At 38.9% G+C, this 25,883-nt stretch overlaps 1 protein-coding gene across 1 annotated transcript in view; it reads right to left on the bottom strand.

Annotated features, from left to right (window-relative positions):
• TMEM135 (transmembrane protein 135) overlaps window positions 1-2,008 on the bottom strand; it is a 220,235-nt gene extending 218,227 nt beyond the window's left edge. Inside the window, exon 1 of the mRNA XM_012745158.2 lies at window positions 1,679-2,008. Within this exon, the coding sequence (XP_012600612.1) occupies window positions 1,679-1,819 (141 nt within the window). The 5' untranslated portion in view covers window positions 1,820-2,008. The remainder of the gene's footprint in view (window positions 1-1,678) is intronic.
• Between the last annotated feature and the right edge of the window lie 23,875 nt (window positions 2,009-25,883).

The following is a 25,883-nucleotide window of genomic DNA, read 5'->3' as shown; positions in this document are numbered from 1 at the left end:
AAAATACAACTCTTTTCTGACTACCCCACCCCACCCTACCTCACAGGAGTGGGAGAACCTATGTTCCTGTTGCTCCCTTGAACTTCCCTATCATAGAACATAATCAATAAATTGTCTAAGCTATAGATATAACAAACTCAGGCATTCAGCAAACATTTGTTAAATGAATGAATGGAAGTGCTATGGATTTTCAGAGGGAGAATTACATACCATAAATTCTCTCCCCAACTACATCATAATCCTCTGAGGGCAGAAACAATCTTTTTGTATAGTTGAATACATCAAGAGTTAATGATGTTTTATAGATGTTTTATTTAAAAAGAAATCTGAGCCACAGACTGGCCTCAATTTATACAGAAAAGCAGATAATAATTAACCTTTGCCAAAGAAAATCAAGGTAAAAATTTCCAGCTCCAATAATACGTTTATTATTGGCCTCTATTCTATATCCTTATTATTCAAACTGTGGCCCCCCACTATTAGCTTTACCTGGGAGTTTGTTAGGAATGCAGGTTCTCAGGCCCCACTCAGACCTACTGAATCAGAACTCCCGTTTTAACATGATCCCCAGGGGATTCCTAGCACACATTACAATTTGAAAAGCATCAGCCTATGTGATAAAAATGAAACAGATTCCTGCAACCTCAAGAGAGAATATCACAGTCTTCTTCTGTGTTATCTCTGCAATAAATAATCAAGCTTTTCAAGTAGTATATATATAGCCATGACACACTTTCAGGCATATTAGGGCATAAATCCAAATTACTTAAATGAGATATAAGAATTGATCACTGAATATTGGATGAAATTTTCTCTGCTTTCTTAGGACACAGACTTTATAAGGCAAGAAAATTAGACAATGAACTTAAGTGGCCAAAGTCATAAATCTTTAATATCAAGGATGAGGTTACTGAAAAAAAGATATTGGTGAGAACATTTAAGAACAAGATCTTAGTTCTCAGTCAGTGTTACATACACATATTTGCAAATACTCTCTATTAATTACCCTATATGCAAAGTTGTATATGGATCTAGATGACATAAAATCAGATCTCCCAAACACCAACACAGACTCAAAAACTGGAATCACGCTTTAAATCACCACATACAATCTCAAGCCAGGAATCCCTTTCGTTAACTTACAAAAACACTCGCAAAACGCTCAAGTCACAATCTTGTCATTCCACACTGAAACAAGATCTGTGGCCACAGAGACTTAAGGTCAAATATGCCCCTTTTTCATTTTAAAAAAAAAAAAAAAGAGGCAAAATAAAACAGGGGGAATTAAATGAGAGAAGATTGAGGGCCATTCTCACAGCTTCGCTGACTTACAAACACCTCTCCATCAAAAGGCAGGAGAGAGAAAAAATAACGCAGGTCTTTGAATTCACGTTTTTAAGTGCCCTTAACTTAATCCTAAAAGTTGGGCGCCCACTCTCTTCCCAGCAACAGGCTTTCAGATGACAGCTCAACCTCTAATTCCCCTCCCCCTTTTCCTGTGCAGGAGTTAGGATATCCGTCCCTTGGGACCTCCCCCACCCCACTCACCCCTCCGCCAAAACACTGACCCCTCCAAAAGAGAAACCGACCCAAGGCGAGTCCCCCAGCGCTCCCCGGTGCGCCCCCTGCCCATCCTCCACACTACATTCGCCCTAGGGGAGGGGCGGACGGGTCTCACCAAGTACAGAGGGGCGTAGATCTTCAGGGACTCCTCCAGGGCGCCCCCGGTGATCTGCAGGAAGGAGACCCGACAGGAAGGGTGCCAAGTGTGGCCAATCTCGTAGCAGTTATGAGGGATGGACTTGCTGAGGGCCGCCATGACGCTGAGCAGCACGGAGGGCCGGGGAGGGGGAGAGCCGGCGCTCGGGAGGGAGGGGCACGACGGCCCAACTGCCGCGCTCTCGCCGGGGCTGCGGCCAGAGGCGCGGAATGGAGGGGAAAGGTCACGGGAGCGGGGTTACTCTGGGCCAAAGTCCTCGGATGTTGAGCGCTCGGCGTATCGCAGCTCGAGGGGGCGGGACGCGCGCCGGGGAGGCGGGGAGAGGCGGAGCGTGCGCGCTCCCTCAGGCGGGCCTCCGCCGTGGTGCGCGCCCGCGGCCTTGGCGCGCGCCGCCCTTCGGAACCCGCCAAGCGTGTCGGGGAGCTGAGGAGGAGAGAACCTTCGCCCCGAGAGCGCGCGCTTCTCCGTCTGGGAGCGCAGCTCGCGCACGCGCCTGCCTCAGCACCGCGCGGCCCGGTCCCGCGCCGAGGCGCGAGCGGTCTGGCGAATGCGCCACGGTTCTCGGCTTGGGTCAGATTGTATTTCAGTCTCCGAAGCCCGGCAAAGTGCAGCTGAGGGTAGGGGAAGAAAGGGATTAAATATGTCTTTTTTGGGAGCTGGTAGAGGAGGAGGGTCGCCAGAGGAGTGCCTGGGGCAAACGTCCTCCCCAGAACTGCCGGCTCCCCTTCCCTAGCGGCCAGATAATAAACTGCTAAGGCTGCTTGCTGGTTACGATTGACCTGCTCTCCGGGAAGGCCTGAAAAAATCTCAGCTGTATTCATACACCTACCCTATGGGGAAAGGGCGCTGGGTCATCCTGTCCAAACAATAAGCCACTGGGCAATCCTACCTACAGCATCCTTGACAAGATGCTCATCAACCAAACGGCACATGCAGTAGAGACAACAGTGTGTTAGAACTCAAACCTGGCTACCGAGCTTGGCCAAAAATTAGTGTAACCAGGGATTTGTGTGGCCCATCAGTCATATAACCCCTCTAAATGTCAGTCTCCTTACCCATAATGACCTACCAGTTTCTTTGGAATTCTAAATTCTATGGTTTCTTAAAGCAAGAACGTATTCCCTTTAGAGGAATTCCATTCTAATCTTCTAGTCTTCATTCATTCATTCTGCAAATATTTATTGAGCCATTACTATTTTCCAGACACTGTTCTAAGCCTCAAAGAGACAGCTGTGAATAAGACAGGTTTCTATTTTCATGAAATTAACATTCTAGAGGGAGAAGACAGAAAATAAGCAAGAAAACCAAACAAGATTATATAAGATAGGTATAGTTGTTTGAAGGAAATAAAAGAGAAATACTCAGATGAAAAGCCCAAAACAACAATGATAAAAAGATAAAAGTTTCTCTCTCTCCCTGTCTTCCCCTCTCTCCTCCTGTCTCTTAATCATCTAGGCTGAGATGGTGGCTCAAACCATCAGGAAAGAAATCCAGTCTCTTTCTGACAGGTTATTCTGCCAACTGTTACTTGTGATTTCCACCCTGACTTTTAAATGACTGTGTTACCTAGCATGACATCCACATGCTGGCCAGGACATACTTCCTCTTTTTAAGAAAACTTCCCACAATATCCACACAAACCACTTTCTTACATGTCTTGGCCAAAGCTTAGTCATATGGCCACACCTAGTTACAAGAGAGGCTGGGAACTAGAGTCTTTTTTTTTTATTATTAATGGGACAAATGCCTAGCTAACATTTGGGTTTTATTACTGAGCCAAATAGCAAGAACAGATATTGGGGACAACTAGCAGTATCTGCCATAGTTCTGCAGCTCTGGCTACCAGATATCTGGGCACATCATTCTTCCCACAGATAAACATATTAATACTTTCCATTCCCAAGGGAAACAACCTAAAATTCCATGCATTTACTGTAACCTATTCAAAGTCCAGATCTTTCTTAGGACCAGATGCAGCTCTTATGTTAAAGTTATCTTCCCCCTCAACATACCCAGTATACAATGGTGGAATAGGAACATGATAATCACAATTAAAAAAAAATCCCCCTGCAATTCATAAAGATGATCAGAAACATACAGCATAAACATGTCCATAAAAATGACAGGAATAGCAATGCAACCCTGTTTTACCTAATTTCAATAATTCCGGAAAATCTGATGGTCTGTCTGCAAGAAAATCTTAAGTAGGAGCCTATTTTTTTTTAATTTTTAGATATTATGGGTATATAATAATTGTATAGCTTGATGAGGTGCATGTGATGTTTTGATACAGGAATATGATGTGAATTAATCAAATCATGATAACAGGGGTATCCATCAACACAGGCATTTATCATACCTTTGTGTTAGGAACATTCCAATTACACTATTTTTTGATTTTTTATTTTCAATTATTATGGATACATAATAGTTGTATATCTTTATACGGTACAGGTGATGTTTTGATACAGGTATACTGTGTGAATTAATCAAATCTGGGTAATTGAGGTAGCCATCACGTCAAGCATATAACATTTCTTTGTGTTAGGAACATTCCGATTCCACTCTTAGTTAAAGTATACCCCAACTTATTATTGATCATAGTAACTTCGTTCTGCTATCAGATATTGTTCATTCTAACTATCAAACTATATTTTTGCACCCATTAACCATCCCCACTTTATCGCCCCTCCCCACTACTCTTCCCAGCCTCTAATAATCATCATTCTACCATCTTCATGAGATCAATTGTTTTTAATGTTTAGCTCCTACATATGATTAAGAACATGTGAGATTTGTCTTTCTGTACTTGTTTATTTCATGTAACATAATGTTCTCCACTTCCATCCTTATTGTTGCAAATGTCAGGATCTCATTCTTTTTATGACTATATAATATTCCATTGTGTATATATACCATAATTGCTTTATCCATTTATCCATTGATGGACACTTACATTGATTCCAAATCTTGGCTATTGTGAATAGTTCTGCAATAAACATGGGAGTTAACAGATATCAGATATCTTTTCAATGCACCAAATTCCCCTCCTGGGAAATATACCCAGCAGTGGTATTTCTATTTTCAGTTTTTTGAAGAACCTCCATACTGTTAGTAGGAGCCTATTTTTAATGGGGAAAAAATAAATGCATTACATATCAACCCAAAGAGTCTTAACAGGAATTTAAAATAAAGTAAAATGTCAAATATAAGCAACAAACTATTATGTTAAGATGCATAATACTTTAAAAATGGCATTTTATTTATCAAACAATACAGTTACCATAGGTTGCTTCTGAATATAGTAGCATTTGCAGTTTACATGCCTTAGAATAAACAATATGTTTACCATGTAGCCCTGCAATTATACCTCAATGACTAAGGAAATTTTAAAATTACAATTAAAACCAGGTAGGTTTTTTAAAATTAATTGTGAAATGAAAACTTGGAGCTTAAAGGAATTTGAGAATATAATTATTGTGTCACTGGTGCCAAAAGGGACAATGCTGATGATTTGGGTGACAAAGGGGCAATTTCAGGCAAACTCTCAGGTTCAAAAAAAGTATACTCTATCTTTTCTAGTGTTGCTGTACAGACTCTAGAACAGAAAGGCATTAATAAGTCCTCAGAGGAGGTTATCTATGCTTTAGAATGAAAAAAATTTTTGCAAAATAGAGCAGTTTGCAGTAAACCAGTAGTTTACATTTGTAAGTTTCTTTATATAGTATTATGAGATATAGCAGGTCATTTTTTAAAAGAAAGGCTTTTCATCAAGCTGCCATTAAGTGTAAGGGTAATGTTAAACTGTGCATGTGCATGGGCCATTTATTCTTTTAGGCCTTGACAGTAGTTTGACAGGATGCTCTCTTGGGCCTTTATTTTTTAAAAAAGGCTTTAGGATGCATCAATATGGTGAAGCATAGGGTTTCTCCAAAAAAGATACACAGTGAATGAAGAAAACTAATCTGGCAATTTGTAGTAGAATTCAAAGGCTTTGAAAAATGCCAAAAGGAAAATCGTTGCTCTTGGCAATATTCTGGCTTTGAAGACTTAACGAAAAAGAATGGAAGAACTCTTGGGATCCTTTGCAGAGGATTTAACAACACTAAACTTGTTTGGATCTACATGTAGTCATTGTAGAAATGCTTATCAAGCACAAGCACAATGACAAAGCATAAATCACACAAAGTATGACACTATGGTACCTCTTAATTCTAGGAACATTCAAGATACACATTCCCTTTGTTGATACTAGGCAAGCTTTTCAGAGTACCTACATATGATTCTGATTTTCTATCAATTTCTGTTGCTATATAACTTATTTTATTTAAAATATGACATTGAGCTGGGTGCAGTGGCACATGCCTCTAATCCCAACTATTCAGGAAGCTGAGGTAGAAGAATCTCTTGGTCCAGGAGTTCAAGACCAGCCTGGGCAACATAGCTTTTATTTTCTTAAAAAAAATAAAGAAAAAAAAGAGAACCCTTTAAAAATACATATATATTATATTGAGTTTTTAAGATGTAAATATCGACCAGGCTTGGTGGCTCATGCCTATAATCCTAGCACTTTGGCAGGAGGATCACTTGGGGCCAGGAGTTTGAGACCAGGCTGAGAAACATAGCAAGTCTCTACAAAAAAATAGAGAAATTAGCCAGGTATGGTAGCCCACACTTATAGTACCAGCTTTTCAGTAGGCTGAGGCAGGAGTACCACTTGAGCCTGAGAGTTTGAGATTGCAGTGAGCTATGATGATGCACTCTATCCCAGGTAACAGAGTAAGACTTGTCTCAAAAAATAAAAATTAAAAATTAAAACAATGTTTTAAAAGATGTAAATATAATTTTTTACCATATAAATACTGAAAGCTGAGATACTGAGAGATATATATGCTCTTTCCATCCAAGCAGGCAGTGTTTCTGCCAATACAATTCTCTTTAAAATTTGGAGTACTTCATATATATCAAATTATAATCCACTCCATTAGAAAAAAAGCCACATCTTCAAATCTCTTTGAGACAGACACTTTCCATCCAGTCAGAAACCTGATGGAAAATGCCTGTAATAGAAGTTCTCTCGTCCAGTGGAAAGGGTCTAGGTAAAACAGCTTTAAATCTTTATACAGTATTTACAAACAGTCTTACAGTTGCAACCTGCATTTAACCTTTCCCCTAAGGCAGTGCCTTACTTTCAAAAGCTTTTACCATCTGGAAAGGCTGAGAATGACAGTTTCATTTTTGAACCCAAAAGTCCTAGTTTCTTTATATTTCCTCTAAATTCTGCTTAAAAATTGAATAGTTCCATTTATATCTCATCTTATCACACATAGTTTTTTAAAAAATCAGTTGGCACTTTCTTTCAACATTCTGCCTGGAAATTTCCTTAACCAGATGTACCAAATTGTTGCATATATTTTTTATTTTCAACATTTCAGCAGGCAACAGTGTTGCCAAACTTTCCTCTGCCACATAACAGGGATCCCTTTTTCTCCAGCCTCTGATAACAGTTTCCTCACTTCAAACTTTCAAGCATTGCACCAAATACTCTCAAATAAGCTTACGAATTATTCAGGGACAGTCTTTAAAATTCCCAGCATCTATATTAGTTTGATGATGTTACCAGTATTTGGAAGCCATGGCTAAGAACACCATCCTCTCCACTTCAAACTCCTACCATTCCAGCCACAGAATTTAAAAATGGAATATTTATGATTATTCCTTGAATGAAAAATACAAAACCAAGGTATAATAGGTAAAAGTAGATGTATAAAAGGAACACCTCAGAAGCCAGCCACATGTCTAAAAAGTTAGATTAATGCAATTACATGTTTAAAGAAGAAAAGCTATGTTGATAAGATTGGAAGCAAGAAAAAGAAGAGTCACTGAGGCAATTCAGACATACATCTAGGAGTAAGAACTGCAGCCCAGGGATATCAAGTATTAACTATGAAACAGATTCATAGGCTGTCTTGGCCAAATGTCATTAAACATTTGACTCATTTAACTGATGCCCTTTTTCTAAGAATAGGTACACCAAACAAAATTTTATTATGGTTTGGCTGCCCTTGAAGTTCTGTCTTGAGTAAGAGAATGGGTATGTATGATCATAGTAACAGATATCCTATTTTGTATGAGAGGGTTTTTTTTCTTATTGTCACTTAATAAATTAGCATTTTGATTTATACATTCATTTGTAAGCTTGTTTTGTGTCACCTAGCCTGTGAGAGACAGAACCCACCTGTTGTGCTTCCAAAACAGGTTTACGACCCTGGTGGTTTATTGGCGATGACTACTGTATTAACCAAGAAAGGTTAGGCTATGCTGAGATATGACATACTTCCCTAAATATCAGGGCTAAAATAAGAGAGGTTTATTTTGTGCTTACACAAAGTCCAGAGCAGGCTGGCCAGCTCTTCAGGGCAATAAGGCAACTTCTCTCCAAGTAATTATTTAGGGATATAGGGATACAGCCTTTTTAATGTTTATTGGGCCCTCAAAGGTTGATTTTTTTTCTTCTTTGATTTTTTTTTTGTATATAATTTTGGGTTATTATGCACGGTAGCATGCACAAAATTTTTTTAATTTTTTTATTCTTTATTATTATTTTTTTGTTTTAATGATTGTATATTTTTAGTTGACCAATTAATTTCTTTCTACTTTTAGTAGAGACAGGGTCTCACTCTTGCTCTGGCTGGTTAGGAACTCCTCACCTTGTGTGATCCTCCCATCTCAGTCTCCCAGACTCCTAGGATTACAGGCATGAGCCACCATGCCAGGCCTGCATGCACAAATTTAAGTGTACAGCTTGATGAATTTTTTAATTTGCCTTCACTCCTGAGACTACTATCCAGATTGGGAAAAAGAGTATTTCTATCACCCCAGAAGGCTCTCTTGAGCCCCCTTGTTTCTAAAATTTACATTAACAGAGGCATACGTGGAATTTTTTGTGTGTCTGGCTTCCTTCACTCAAGATCTTGTGGCATGTTTTTGTGTGTAGCTGTAGTTCATTTTCATTGCTGTATGATATTCTATTGTATGAATACTACATGATTATTTCCATTCCAGGATATTTGGGTTATTGCAAGCTATTATGAATAAACCAGCAATGAGCATTCTTTTACTTGTCTTTCTGTAGGCGTATGCTTATGTTTTTCTTAAGCATATATCCTTAGGAGTAGAACTGCTAGATCATGGCGCAGGCATATGTTTAACTTTAGTAGAAACTGATAATTGTTTCTACCTTAAGAGCCAGGCCTCAAAGTGGTTCACATTACTTCTGCTTACTTCCTGTTTCCAGAACCTAGTCATAGGTGCCCAACATAACTTCAAGGGAGGATGGGAAATGTAGTCTTTCTATGTGACCAGAAAAGGAAAATTAAATGAGATTTATTAAACATTTAGCACCATCTCTGCCACAAACACCAACTCCAGAGTTGGTGTTGCAAGACAACCAGCTAATCATCTCTGCTGATTCTCTTTCACCCTTGTGGACTACATGACTCTCCTTTATTAAGTGAATTATGTGCAACTGCATAGCTTATTATACATTAACTAATAGGCTGATCATCATCACATACCTTTGTATCATTAATAATCCTTCCTCTCATCGTAAGCTCCTTGGAGGGAAGATCTATTTCTGATTCATCGTTGTTATCTTCTGTACCACGTAACACAATGCCCTGGACATAGAACACATTTAATATGAAGATCTATTTCTGATTCATCTTTGTTATCTTCTGTACCATACAGCACAATGCCCTGGACATAGAACACATTTAATATTTAATGAATATATAAATGATAGACTTGGTGGAAGAAAAATTTTAAACACTCTTCTCTTTAAAAAGAAGGCAAGATTCAAGAATATTTATAACTTACAATTTCTAATTTATTTGCTTGTTTTGTTTCTTTTTGTTTTACTTCCTTAACCCTCCTACTATACTCTCACTTTTTTGCAGGCAGATCTATGCTCAGTTTGTCATTATTATATTTTCCCTTAGCACATACATACAAGTGTAGACCCACAATATTTTGAGGGAATGAATGACTGACTCCAATATAGAATTTTCAGTTTAACAGCCTAGTCTATAATTTCTAGAAATGGCCTTTTACTTCTTTTTTAATATTAGGACAATATTACCCTTACTTCATGCTTCTGGTTCTCTCAAACTATCCATGAACCCACAAAACTATCCATAAGCTCCACAATTCTACAATATCTTCAAGTTATTATAGTTCTATTAATATAATATGTAAGTGCTATAACTTACTTGGGCCTGGGCACTTGAATTTATCGAAAATAGATTAATTCTTATCTTCTCACTTACCTTGGATTTCAATGATCCTTGATTTTATTAATTCTAATAAATGGTGATTATTTTTGATAGACAATACAGAAGAAAAAGAGGAGTTAGTCACTTTGTCTTCTGCCTTTCATCCGCTTAGATTGCAACATTTGCCCTTAAGCAGAGGGCCTACTCCTCTCTTTACCTGAAGCGTCTGCCAAACAAACCTACAGTGTCTTACTCCTTGACAATATTGTTACTCCCAAACAATTGATCATTCTGGGATTCAGCTATATTCTCAGAGTTCTTACAACTTCTGTTCTTTTTTGATGAGGTGCTTCTTTTTCTAAATTTTCATAATTCCTTTGAAAATCTGTGCATGTTGTATAGTACCAGCATTTTGTTTTTTCTTTGTGAAGGTTCTACTCCTTCTTTTAAACAGTATTTTTTGGAACTCTAACACAATTGCAAGTCATCTGAAGGCAGGGATCATCACTTTTTTTTTCTTTGTGTGGCAGATGGTGCTCATGGTAGGTTGCAAGGAAACTATCGTGAAAGCAAATAGACAACCTACAGAATGGGAGAAAATATTTGCATGCTACACATCTGATAAAGGGCTGATAAATAAAATCTGTATAGAACTTGGGAAAATCAACAAGAAAAAAATCAAACTACCCCACTAAAAAGTGGGCAAAGGATGTGAACAGAAACTTTTCAAAAGAAGACAGAATAATGGCCAACAAGCATGAAAAATTGCTCAACATCTCTAATCATCAGGGAAATGCAAACCAAAACCACAGTGAGATATCACTTAACTCCAGTGAGACTGGCTTTCATCAAAAAGTCCCAAAACAACAAATGCGGGTGTGGGTGCAGAGAGATAGGAACATTCATACACTGCTGCTGGGACTGAAAATTAGTACAAACTCTGTGGAAAGTAATATGGAGATACCTCAAAGAACTAAAAGTATAACTACCATTTGATCCAGCAATCCCACTACTGGATATCTACCCAAAGGAAAAAAAAATACATTCTATAAAAAAGACATCTACACTCAAATGTTTATAGCAGCACAATTCACAATTGCAAAGATGTGGAAACAACCCAAGTGCCCATTAATACATGAGTGGATTATTAAAATGTGGTATCTGTATAGCATGGAGTTCTACTCAGCTATAAAAAGCAATAGTGATCTAGCACCACTTGTATTATCCTTGATGGAGGTGGAGCCCATTCTCCTAAATGAAATATCATGAGGATGGAAAAACAAGCCCCTCATGTACTCACCATCAAATTGGTATTAATTGATCAACACTTATGTTCACATATAGTAGTAACATTCATAGGGTGTCAAGGAGGTGGGAGCAGGGAGGAGGGGATGGGTATATTCACAGCTAATGGGTGTGGTGTGCACTATCTAGGGAATGGACATGCTTGTAACTCTGACTTGTGTGGGGCAAAGGCAATATATGTAACCTAAACGCTTGTACCCCCATAATATTTTGAAATTATAAATAAATAAATAAAATATTAATCAGTGCAATTGTTTGCCTGTCTGCAACTGTTTACCTATTTGCAAAATGGAGATACATTTTTGCTTAGAGAATTGATATGTATCAAATGCATTAAGTTCTTTAAAACTGAAATTTCCTCCAAAATCAATGCAATGTCTTTAGTGCCTAATCCAGTAGCTACTATAGAAGCACAAATATTTGCTAAATTAGTAAAATACAATTTTAAAGTATAACTTTATAGTTAACCCTCTATAGTTAGCACTACATTGTTATATTCTCATTTGAAGAATCAAATAACAGGCCATTTGTATTTCTCCCTCCAAATTTTTCATTATCTTTTTTAAAATAATTTTTTATTTCAAAATATGAGGGTGTACAAGTGTTCTTGCTACATGGATGAATTGTATAATGCTGAAGTCAGGGTTTTTAGTCTACCCTTTACCAGAAAAGTATACATTGTACCTGATAGATGTTTCCCCAAAGTCTTAAGTACATGTCTAAACATGCTCATCAGTCATATTCTCATATTCTTGCATATTATAAATATTGCAGATTCTAAGATTATGCAGGTTCTCTTTTAATCAAGGATCTTTCTACTTTCACAGTACAAATCAGTGTTCCATTATGATTAGAATCAAGTCCAAAGGCAGAAGTTTTCCTCATTAAAATTACCTTGTGAAAGATAAAATTATCTGTAAGAATTTATTTAATCTACTTCTAACAGAATAAGACCTAACTGAATAGTTGAAGTCTTCCTTGCTTACCAAATCTCTTTGGATTACTTTGTGATCTCTTTTGGTAAAGTATTTTCCACATGGTCTGGAGGACAAAGCCATCTATCATATGCACTCAAAATGATACATATTTTCTGTCTCCTTAAAAAAAATTCTCAACCAGATTCTCTCTATTTTGTATCTATTCTCTTGTTTGAAGATTTTCTCCCTTAAAATATTGCATCTCATATACTTCTCTAACTATAAATTAGCAATATTTATAGAAGTCATTTTGGCAGCATCTATCAACATTTTAAATACAGGTATCCTATGACCCAACAATTCTAATTCCAGCCCTCTATCCAATAGAAATACTGACAAAAAAATTTCTCCAGCATTATTTATAAGGGCAAAAAATATTTTAAATAACCTAAATGTCCATGTTAAATGTACATCTCTAAATTATATTAATAATACACCCATATCGTAGAATGCAGATAGTAAAAAGAGTAAAATAGATATGCACATGCCAATATTGAAGGATATTCATGATAATCCATTGAATGGGGAAAAAAGTACAAACTATATAGGGCAAATTCATTGTTTAAAGAATAAAAGGTATTGTGTGTATACATGTTTGTGTACACATTTACATAGTCATTGACAAAGGTGTAGGAGAATACACAACAAATGAGGGGATGAGATGAAGCCTTTTCACCTTTTATTTTATATAGTACTATATTATTTAATTTTTTTCAACTGGTATATATTATATTTGTATTCCAACATTTCCTTCTGAATTAATTTTTTTCTCACTAGAGTCTATTTTTAGGTCTGAATCTTTTTGTACTGTGAAAGTAGCAAGATCCTTGATTAAAAGAGAACCTGCATAATCTTAGAATCTGCAATATTTATAATATGCAAGAATATGACTGATGAGCATGTTTAGACATGTACTTAAGACTTTGGGGAAACATCCATCAGGTACAATGTATACTTTTCTGGTAAAGGGTAGACTAAAAACCCTGACTTCAGCATTATACAATTCATCTATGTAGCAAGAACACTTGTACACCCTCATATTTTGAAATAAAAATTATTTTAAAAAAGATAATGGGCCGGGTGTGGTGGCTCACGCCTGTAATCCTAGCACTTTGGGAGGCCAAGGCGAGTGGATTGCTCAAGGTCAGGAGTTCGAAACCAGGCTGAGCGAGACCCCATCTCTACCAAAAATAGAAATAAATTAATTGACCAACTAAAAATATATATAAAAAAAAAAAAAATTAGCCGGGCATGGTGGCGCATGCCTGTAGTCCCAGCTACTCGGGAGGCTGAGGCAGTAGGATCGCTGAGTCCCGGAGATTGAGGTTGCTGTGAGTCAGGCTGACGCCATGGCACTCACTCTAGCCTGGGCAACAAAGTGAGACTCTGTCTCAAAAAAAAAAAAAAAAGATAATGAAAAATTTGCAGAGGGAGAAATATAAATGGCCTGTTATTTGATTCTTCAAATGAGAATATAACCATGTAGTGCTAACTATAGAGGGTTAACTATAAAGTTATACTTTAAAATTATATTTTACTAATTTAGCAAATATTTGTGCTTCTATAGTAGCTACTGGATTAGGCACTAAAGACATTGCATTGATTTTGGAGGAAATTTCAGTTTTAAAGAACTTAATGCATTTGTTCTGAATCTTTAGATTTCCAAAAATGTCATTATTTTACTAACTCTACCTCAAACTCATGATAATTTGGTTATGTATAGAATTATAGATTCAAAGTAAATTTCCCCCACCATTTAAAAAATATTTCTCTATTGTTTTCTTACATAGAATTTTCTCACAAAATAGGCAATGTTATTGATACTTTTTCCTTTGTAGGTTATCAGTCTTTCTACACTGGTAGTTTATTAGGATTTTCTCTTTATCTCTGATATTCTTATTAATACTGTATGTTTCTGGTAAGGTTTCTCTATTTCATTTTTTTGTGTTGTTCTGCTAGCATTTAGTAAACCTTTTAAATCTAAAGTATCATATCTTATGTCAGTTCTAGAAAATTAAAATATTATATATCTTCTGTTCTTGGGAAATCTTTTAGACATTCGATTAGGCCAGAACATTTTAACCTGTGACTCTATGGACAAAATTGAGGGGAGTCCATTATCTTGGACAATTATATTTTCACTTCCATAACAATTACAATTACATTCTTAATTTCACTAACCTGAAATGTAATATTTTACACCATTTGAATATAGGCAATAAACCATAGTAGTCTTGGCAGTATCTGTGACATTATCACCAATACCAATCACAGATATTTTCATATTATAAGTTGGCAGATGTCTCAAAAACGACAATAAACCAGCTGTCAGATCTTGTTACTTAATTTGTTGATATGTTAATATATCATATAATTTTAATATTTTATAACTGCACTTCAATGTAATTGATTTCTTTTGCAATCTTATGTATTTTATGCATCAAAAAAAGGTATTATCTGAGAAGCAATCCATAGACCTCACTAAACTGCCAAAGAGATTCCTGGTACAAAATCATTTTTTTAAATGCCTGCTTTAGACTAATAGTAAAATCTCTGTAACCTCCATACCTCTTAGCTTTTCTTTCCATTTCAATCTTCAATGTCATTATCTTTTTAGTTAGATTACAGAGAACTAGAAGGCCAACAGTCAAGGCAGCACATGACCAAGAACAGCAGCTTTGCAGTAGGGAGAGCCACAGCTAACTAACCTGGTTTCTTATTTAACCACAACCTCTGATCCAAGGGATGTCCCTTTCCTGTTTTTGAACCCTCATTAAACTATTTTCATCAGTGCTGCAGTTTTGGTCAGGGAGGGAGAAGATGGTGAGTATGCATGTAGCCTGCCATCTTAAAGCTGGGATGCATGTATTAATTTTACATTTAAAAAAAAGAAGGAAAGGTGGAGCAAGATGGCGGATGAATAACACCGCCAGACAGAGTGTCTCTGCAGAAAAGACAGATTCTAGCAGAAATTAGAGGAAAGAAGCAAGAAGACGAGCATACAGCGGACCAGGGCCGGAAGGAGGGGTACCTGAGACCCAGGAGACTCCACGGGAGGAGGCTGCAGAGGAGAACTGGAGGCTGAGACTACCGGAGCAGCCCGGAGACCAGCGGCAAGGGTAGGTGGATTTGCTGTTTCCCCTCCCCTGCATTTGGGACTGCTGGTGGGCTCCCCAGCGGGTGGAGAGACCTGCGGACATCAGCCCAGATACGGCGGCCGCCAGCCAGCGGTGAGCCTGTAGGAGACAGGGCACCAGGTTCCCAACTTCCTCCGGGCACCTCCGTGTGCACAGACCCGAGCTGCGCAGCAGGCGCCATATTGCCTCCTCCTCCCTGCCGACCCTACCCGCGGCTGCCCAGAGAGACAATACAGCTACCAGCCAGAGGCACCTCCAGGGAAAGGGACCTTCCCTTTTGGGACCCTACATCTGACTCAGGGGAACTCCGACTGTGAGCTCCCTACCCGCCCTCCCTCCCAGGTGCTGCTGGCACGGAGTTCCCAGGAGAACGGTGCCGACTCAGAGGCTGAGAGACATAGACCCAGCTTGGGCTCCCTGTGGGTGAATTGGGACCGGAACTCCTCTCCCTGGTGGGGATACAGTTTGAACTCTGGGACCCAGAGGTCGGACCTGCAGACCAGATCCCCTGCACTGAGGGCTAGCATTGCCCGGGGCACAGAAGGGTTATACGTGAACAGCCTACTGAGGTGTGTGTGCCTCCAAGGGCGGATCGGTGTCCTAGAGGGCAACCTTCCTCCCAGGAGGAGGCCGTGCACCCAACCCAGGTGGCGTTCCTATGCAGGGAACCTCCCCGCCGGCATCACAGTCCGGGGAGGCCTGGTGGCTTGTGGTCTGGCCTGCTGGCAGAGGCCCAGGAGTAGCTGTGGAGTTGGGGAGGGTGGAAAGAAGCGAGGCCTGCTCCAGACTGCGGGTCTCAGACAACCCCACCCCCACACCCAGATTTTCTGGTTGAGCGGGACCATTCCAGACCCGCCCTGACAGCTTTCCCTGGAAGCAGAGAACAGAACTTTGACCCCTGCTAACGGCCTGAGGGCAGGCTTACCCAACCCAGCTCCGCCCAGAACAATAGCAGATAACAGGACACAAAATGAACAGCATAGCCTGTTCCTCCAAGCAAACGCCACCTACTGACAGGGACGGCATCTTGCACAGCCTTTCCACAGCACCCACTGACTCAATATACAGGGAGCGGTCCAATTTCACCCACAGTCACCACCTAACACCTCAGAAATCAGCGAAAGAACTCAGGAAATATGAAGAACCAAATGGAAAACACACCCTCAAAGAGGAGCACCAGCCCCCTAGAAACGGACACCGACCAAAATCAGACAACCAATATGACAGAAGAGGAATTTCGTATGTGGATCATAAGAACACTCACCGAGCTGAAACAACAACTCAATAACAAACATAAAGAAACCACAAAAAGCCTCCAGGATATGGGAAAAGAAATAGACACAATGAAGAAAAGTGTAACAGAACTCCTGGAAATGAAGAATCAATTCAAGGAACTACAAAATACAGTGGAAAGTCTCAAGAACAGGGTAGATGAAACAGAAGAAAGAATCTCAGAGCTTGAAGATAACACCCTCCAATTAAATAAATCAGTCACAGAAATAGAGCAGAGAAACAAGAGAAAAGAGCAAAGCCTACAAGAGCTGTGGGATTATGTGAAGAAACCTAATGTGAGGGTCATAGGCTTACAAGAAGGGGAAGAAGACAACACTCAAGGGTTGGACAAGCTGTTTGAAGATATAATAGAGGAAAATTTCCCAGGCCTTGCTCAAAATCTTGATATACAAGTTCAAGAGCTCAGAGGACCCCTGGGAGATTCAATGCAAACAGGAAGACGTCACGACATGCAGTCATCAGATTGACCAAAGTATCAACCAAAGAGGCCCTTCTCAGAGCTGTAAGACAAAAGAAGCAAGTAACATACAAGGGAAAGCCAATTCGAATAACATCAGACTTCTCTAATGAGACCTTACAAGCAAGGAGAGACTGGGGCCCCATTCTCACTCTTTTGAAACAAAACAATGCCCGGCCTAGAATATTATTCCCTGCAAAACTAAGCTTCATATATGAAGGAGAAATAAAAACATTCTCAGACAAGCAAAGGCTCAGAGAATTCGCCAAGACAAGACCAGCCCTACAAGAAGTACTTAAAACAGCGTTACATATGGAACATCATAATAATAACCCACGAATATAAAAACAACCAAAACCCAAAGATATTAAAGGCCAGATATTACAATGGCTCAAGACAGAAACCATAGCAACAACATCCAACCCAACAGAATGATCAGTAATCTACCTTACCTATCAGTTCTCTCAATAAATGTGAATGGCTTAAACTCTCCACTCAAAAGACATAGGCTGGCTGAATGGATAAGAAAATACAGGCCAAGTATATGCTGTCTTCAGGAAACACATCTAACCTGCAAGGATGCATATAGACTAAAAATAAAAGGGTGGAGATCAATATTCCAAGCAAATAGAAGCCAAAAGAAGGCTGGTGTGGCAGTTCTAATTTCAGACGATTTAGTTTTTAAAGCAACAAAAGTAGTGAAAGACAAAGAGGGTCATTATATAATGGTGAAGGGCACAGTTCAACAAGAAGAGATAACAATTTTAAATATATATGCACCCAACTTAGGTGCACCCAGATTCATAAAGCAAACCTTACTGGAGCTAAGCAAATGGATTAATAGCAACTCCATAATCGCCGGAGATTTCAACACCCCACTGACGGCACGAGACAGATCCTCCAAACAGAAAATTAATAAAGAAATAATGGACTTAAACAAAACTCTAGAACAATTGGGTCTGACTGACATTTACAGAACATTCTACCCAAAATCCACCAAATATACGTTCTTCTCATCAGCTCATGGAACATTCTCTAAGATTGACCATATCCTAGGACACAAAGAAAATCTCAAGAAATTTAAAAAAATAGAAATCATACCATGTACCTTCTCAGATCACAGTGGAATAAAACTAGAAATCAACCCTAACAGAAACTCACATTTCTACACAAAAACATGGAAATTAAACAACCTCTTACTAAACGATTACTTCACAAATGAAGAAATCAAGACGGAAATAAAAAAATTCTATGAAGAAAATGACAATGGAGAGACAAGTTATCAACTCCTCTGGGACACAGCTAAAGCAGTTCTGAGAGGAAAGTTTATCTCCATAAATGCCTATAACCAAAAGACAAGAAGATCACAAATAGACAATCTAATGAAACGACTCAAAGAGCTGGAAAAAGAAGAACAGACCAACCCCAAACCCAGCAGAAGAAGTGAAATCAACAAGATCAAATCAGAACTAAACGAAATTGAAAACAGGAAAGCTATTCAGGAGATTAATAAAACAAAAAGTTGGTTCTTTGAAAAAATAAACAAAATTGACACACCATTGGCTAAGCTAACGAAAAGCAGAAAAGAGAAATCTCTAATAAGCTCCATCAGGAACAAAAAAGGAGATATCACAACTGATCTCAAAGAGATACAAGATACAATTTATGAATACTACAAAAATCTTTATGCACACAAACTGGAAAATGTGGAGGAAAGGGACAAATTTCTAGAAACACACAGCCTCCCTAGGCTCAACCAGGAAGAAATAGATTCCCTGAACAGACCAATCTCAACAGCTGAAATAGAAACAGCAATTAAAAATCTCCCTAAAAAGAAAAGTCCTGCTCCAGATGGCTTCACACCTGAATTTTACCACACTTACAAAGAAGAACTAGTACCTATCTTGCAGAAACTATTCCACAACATCGAGAAGAACGGAAACCTCCCTGACACCTTTTATGAAGCGAATATTACTCTGATACCAAAACCAGGAAAGGATGCAACAAAAAAAGAAAACTACAGGCCAATATCCCTAATGAATATAGATGCAAAAATTTTCAACAAAATCTTAGCTAACTGAATCCAGACACTTATCAAAAAAATAATCCACCACGACCAAGTGGGCTTCATCCCAGGGATGCAGGGATGGTTCAACATACATAAATCTATAAATGCAATTAGCCCCATAAACAGAAGCAAAAACAAAGACCACATGATTCTTTCAATAGATGCAGAAAAAGCTTTTGACAAAATTCAACACCCTTTCATGATACGAACACTTAAGAAAATAGGCATAGAAGGGACATACCTAAAAATGATACAAGCCATATATGACAGACCCATAGCCAACATCATACTGAATGGGGAAAAATTGAAATCATTCCCACTTAGAACTGGAACCAGACAAGGCTGCCCACTATCTCCACTTCTGTTCAACATAGTGCTGGAAGTCTTGGCTACAGCAATCAGACAGGAAAATGGAATCAAAGGTATCCAAATAGGGGCAGAAGAGATCAAACTTTCACTGTTTGCTGATGATATGATATTGTATCTAGAAAACCCCAATGATTCAACCAAGAAACTCCTGGAACTGATCAATGAATTTAGTAAAGTCTCAGGATACAAAATCAATACAAAGAAATCAGAGGCATTCATATATGCCAACAACAATCTAATTGAGAACCAAATCAAAGACTCAATTCCCTTCACAATAGCAACAAAGAAATTAAAGTACCTAGGAATTTACTTAACCAAGGACGTAAAAGACCTCTACAGGGAGAACTATGAAACACTGAGGAAGGAAATAGCAGAGGATGTAAACACATGGAAATCCATACCATGCTCATGGATCGGCAGACTCAATATCATCAAAATGTCTATACTACCCAAACTGATCTACAGATTCAATGCAATACCTATTAAAATCCCATCAGCATACTTCACAGATAAAGAAAAAATAATTTTACGCTTCGTATGGAACCAAAGAAGACCCCGAATATCAAGAGCAATTCTAGGCAACAAAAACAAAATGGGAGGCATTAATATGCCAGATATCAAACTATACTACAAAGCTGTAGTAATTAAATCAATATGGTATTGGCACAAAAATAGGAATATTGACCAGTGGAACAGATGTGAGAATCCTGATATAAAACCATCCTCAAATAGCCATCTAATCTTTGACAAAGCAGACAAAAACATACACTGGGGAAAAGAATCCCTTTTCAATAAATGGTGCTGGGAAAACTGGATAGCCACCTGCAGAAGGCTAAAACAGGACCCACACCTTTCACCTCTCACAAAAACCAACTCACGCTGGATAACAGACTTAAACCTAAGGTATGAAACTATTAGAACTCTAGAGGAAAAAGTTGGAAACACTCTCCTAGACATCGGCCTGGGCAAAGAGTTTATGAAGAAGTCCCCAAAGGCAATCACAGCAGCAACAAAAATAAATAAATGGGACATGATCAAACTACAAAGCTTCTGCACAGCCAAAGAAATAGTCATGAAAGTAAACAGACAACCTACAGAATGGGAGAAAATTTTTGCATCCTATGCATCCGATAAGGGACTGATAACTAGAATATACTTAGAACTCACGAAAATCAGGAAGAAAAAATCAAATAACCCCATTAAAAAGTGGGCAAAGGACTTGAACAGAAACTTTTCTAAAGAAGACAGAAGAATGGCCAACAAACATATGAAGAAATGCTCAACATCCCTAATCATCAGGGAAATGCAAATCAAAACCACAATGAGATATCACTTAACCCCAGTGAGAATGGCCTTTATCAAAAAATCTCCAAACAATAAATGCTGGCGTGGTTGCAGAGAGAGAGGAACACTCCTACACTGCTGGTGGGACTGCAAACTAGTTCAACCTCTGTGGAAAGCAATATGGAGATACCTTAAAGCGATACAAGTGAATCTACCATTTGATCCAGCAATCCCATTACTGGGCATCTACCCAAATGATCCAATGACACTCTACAAAAAAGACACCTGCACTCGAATGTTTATAGCAGCACAATTCATAATTGCAAGGCTGTGGAAACAGCCCAAGTGCCCCTGAATCCAAGAATGGATTAATAAAATGTGGTATATGTATACCATGGAGTACTATTCAGCTCTAAGAAACAATGGTGATATAGCACATCTCATATTTTCCTGGTTAGAGCTGGAACCCATACTACTAAGTGAAGTATCCCAAGAATGGAAAAACAAGCACCAGATATATTCTCCAGCAAACTGGTATTAACTGAGTAGCACCTAAGTGGACACATAGGTATTACAGTAATAGGGTATTGGGCAGGTGGGAGGGGGGAGGGGGGCGGGTATATACATACATAATGAGTGATATGTGCACCATCTGGGGGATGGTCATGATGGAGACTCAGACTTTTGGGGGGAGGGGGGGAAATGGGCATTTATTGAAACCTTAAAATCTGTACCCCCATAATATGTCGAAATAAAAAAAAAAAGAAGGAAAAAAATGCAGTGCTACATTCTTTCTGCTTTAATTTTTTTCTTACAATAATGTACCCTTCTGAGCTTATTTTACAAACAAGAAAACTAAAGGTGGTACAGGCTAATTATTTGTTCAGAGTCATGTAGCTAGTTAATTATAAGCCTGGGACTAGAACACAGATCTTCTGGTTCCTTCTACAGTGCCTTCCCTTTTCAGCTGTCTTAGTATATACTTCTTTCCTTTCCAGGAGCTAATAATGTTGATATTATAAGCCATGGTCTAGAAAAATCATTATGTTATTTATTTTGTTATTGTACTGTGGTTCTCTCTGCCTGAGATACTGTTCAGTCAACAAATATTTTAGAACACTTGATTTGTTCCAAGTGCTGAGCTGAACACCAAAAATAAAACCTTGAACAGGACTCAGTCCCTACCTACATGAAACTTACAGTCAGTCTAGTAAGAAGGATAAACATTAAATAAACATTTAATTCCTCTCCCATTCTTTTTGTGACCTTCTACTGAACTTTCAAAATCCAACTGAAATGCACCTTCCCTGTGAAGCTTTCTGGGTAGACTTAGTTGCTTTTCTCTGTACTTCCATAACACATGGTCCACACCTCTCTCATCAACTGAGAACAGGCTTTTTATTTATTTATTTTTAATTTTTAATTTTTTTTTATTTCGGCATATTATGGGGATACAGATTTTAAGGTTTCAATAAATGCCCTTTCCCCTCCTCCCCCCACAAGTCTGAGTCTCTAGCATGACCATCCCCCAGATGGTGCACATCTCACTCATTATGTATGTATATACCCACCCCCCTCCCCCCTGCCCAATACCCTATTACTGTAATACCTATGTGTCCACTTAGGTGCTACTCAGTTAATACCAGTTTGCTAGTGAGTATATGTGGTGTTTGTTTTTCCATTCTTGGGATACTTCACTTAGTAGTATGGGTTCCAGCTCTAACCAGGAAAATATGAGATGTGCTATATCACCATTGTTTCTTAGAGCTGAATAGTACTCCATGGTATACATATACCACATTTTATTAATCCATTCTTGGATTGAGGGGCACTTGGGCTGTTTCCACAGCCTTGCAATTATGAATTGTGCTGCTATAAACATTCGAGTGCAGGTGTCTTTTTTGTAGAGTGTCGTTGGATCTTTTGGGTAGATGCCCAGTAATGGGATTGCTGGATCAAATGGTAGATTCACTTGTATCGCTTTAAGATATCTCCATATTGCTTTCCACAGAGGTTGAACTAGTTTGCAGTCCCACCAGCAGTGTAGGAGTGAGAACAGGCTTTTTATTTTAATATTTTAGCTAACAGTGTTTCTTGCTACCCCACTCACCTCTATCCCTCAACCAGGTGGTAATGACACACACAGTAGGTCTGTTTATTCATCTTGCTGTCAACTTCAGGACCTAGCACAGTGCCAGGCACATCACAGGCAGTAAGTACTTCATTGAATGGAACCGAAGGAAAGAAAAGAAAATGGAAACTTCTCCATGACTCATTTCTGGAGAGTCTGTGTACTGTATATCTACTTGTGTTATTAAATCAAAAAAGGCATTCCCCATTGGTGATATTTAAGTTTATGAATTTTAAAAATCTGTTTTTATTGTTTGGGCTAGTGGCCAATATAAATGGAAATAGACATAGGAGCTCTTGCCAGCTGTTGTTAATTATATTGTATTCAAGTCTATTCAGAAACTATTGAGAAAACTCACCTTTTGTTTCTATTTGTCTAAGTTGACAGTCTCCACAACCTAAACCCAGTAAAATCCACACCTCCAAATTCATTTAACTCTGTATGACCTATGACTACAGAAATTGAATCCCTAAAGATTTTCGATTTCACAATTTGGCTAACTCTAATTATTTAACCTTTATAAAATTCTTTTTGAATTATTGTTGACAAGCCAGGTATCTAAGGTTCAAGAAAAAGAAATCAAAATTAGTTCCATATTTATGTGGCAGGGGAAAGGCTGTGTCCGTGGAAGGAGGCAACAGTTTCCCTTTTGCCCTCATCTTAAGACTGGACTCCCTTTGGGAGTGATACCCTTAATAAAAGCAGACTGCTGGGGTAGGCAGCCACATGATACTTGTAACTAGAGCCCTAACTAAAAATGGGCTGGAGATTGTGAAGGCTGGAGTGAGGATGGTGGCTTGAATGTTGTAATTTCAGCTCTTCAAGTAGTTTTTGCAAGAGGGGAAACTGTATTCGTCTTGAGGCGGATTAATCCTTGATTTGGGGAAAATGACCTAAATAAACCAACTTCTATATGCTTATATCTAACATGCCAGATCCTTTTCTGGCATGAGCATTTAACAGCTATGTCTCCAGAGGGCTAAACTTTTCTGCCTAATGATGTTAAAAAATTGTCTTAGTTATGGGTGGAGCTACATCTCTGCAGTTTACTATGCCTTTGGAGAAATGTATCCTGTAAAAATTGGGTGTAGATATTCCAGCCTGTATGGTATTGTTTATTTTAATAGACATGCTTATGCTTCCTGTTTAAACTGCTTCTCACGTGAGATTGGGGGTGAAGACCTTAGGACTGCAGAGAAACTACAGCTCTGATTTTGAGTTCATGCCAGATAAAACGCTGTGAAAAGAAATAGAACTGGGCTAGGCTTAGTGCTAAAAACTTGGCCTGCTACAATCCCACACATAGTAATACTCAAATGCAGACTTTGGAGAATGTGCCTGATTGGATATTTTGCTTTTATATGATGATTTCACAGAAACCATAGGGACAGTCCTGACTTCATGAATGAGGAAGGGCTGGAGTTTCCCCAGAGGGAGTGGACAGAAAATGAGGATAGTGGGGACAGGCCTGAGACCTAGAGACACTGGAGGGAAAAATGTAGTCTTCTCTGGGGCTTCTGGAAATTGGGGCCTGGATTTTCAGTAGAGCCAACTCACTGGAGGGCACCTCCAAGGGGAGACAATAAGTAGGCCCTACCAGAGAGCCCAAGCTTGGGAACGAGGCAGGGAGGCACTCTCCAATGGCTTAAGACACCTGTACTCTGGCTTGTGGACTCTGAGAGCATTCAGAATTAATAGCCATTTTTAAGTTTCTCAGTTATATTATTTCTTTCTTGTATCCTTAAGGATTTTGCAAAATTATGCTGTATATTACAGCCTGATCCTCACAGCGCTGCGGGAAATTAAAGGAAGGGTCTGTGTCCACCTTTAGGAACATCTACTAAAGGGAAGAGAGGCCTTTCCTCCCCACCTGAGGTCAGCGTAGCTGTGGTGGCATCGATCCTGGGATTGCAGGAGATGAGGAGTAACAGTAGGAGAGCTGCAGTGAGCAATCTGGAAGCACAGAGGTGGCCAGGGCAGCATGGATTTGTGGGACATGTGAGCGGCTGGAAGGTGCAAAGACCTACTTGCGGAGAGAAGCCTCATAAAAGACATGACTTTCTGTCATCAGATGAGATGAAAGTTTGAGTACAGTAATTTGGACATTACAAGGTAAACTTGACCTCATCTTTAATCACAGTCTGGTAAGGTCTGAGTAGACTGGCTACATGTATATATCTGGAACACACTATACAATATAGTCTTTTTGTCTCGGTAACCTATTTAATATAAGGTTTGCGGAATATAAAAGAAGGCCTAAATGGGTTCCCAAGTGAATTTGTGGAATGATCATATTGATCACTCACATTACAGTCACATTCTGATTATCTGATTATTGTTAGTACTGTAATCCTGTAATGAATCCCATCATGTGACAAGCAGTACAGGAGAAACCAAAGCAGGTCCCCTGGAGTGTAGTTGGTGTAAACTCCTCAAAATTCAAGTTGGAATTATGATTGCATATTCAATTCTCCTAATTAAATGAAAAATGACTGAGTCCCTTCATGTTAGATTAACGGGGAATCTGGTGTCTCATTCTTGTAGTCCCTTTCCCTTCTTCTAGATCTTCTAGGAACCCTGAAAGGGTTCACACAGTCCAATGAGGAGGTCCATTTGACTTCTACTTCAAGCAAAAATAAGCCCTAGGATCCAAATACCAACTGCTATTCCCAGATTGCTCATGGTGCTCCTGTTGAAAGTTGGCCTTCCACTGTCAGCCAGACTCCATGGCAGCTCCATGGTCACATGCTGCTGTTGGTCCAGTTTGATACTTTCATGGAGAGTATCTTCCTGAGAGACTCCATTCTCTCAACACCATGATTAACAAAGAACATCCCTTGCTGGATCTCCCAGTCTGCAGCATTTAGTG

Source organism: Microcebus murinus, chromosome 4, assembly GCF_040939455.1.
Source record: "Microcebus murinus isolate Inina chromosome 4, M.murinus_Inina_mat1.0, whole genome shotgun sequence".
In the NCBI taxonomy this organism is placed as follows: Eukaryota; Metazoa; Chordata; class Mammalia; order Primates; family Cheirogaleidae; genus Microcebus; species Microcebus murinus.
This window is presented reverse-complemented; position numbering and strand designations above follow the sequence as displayed.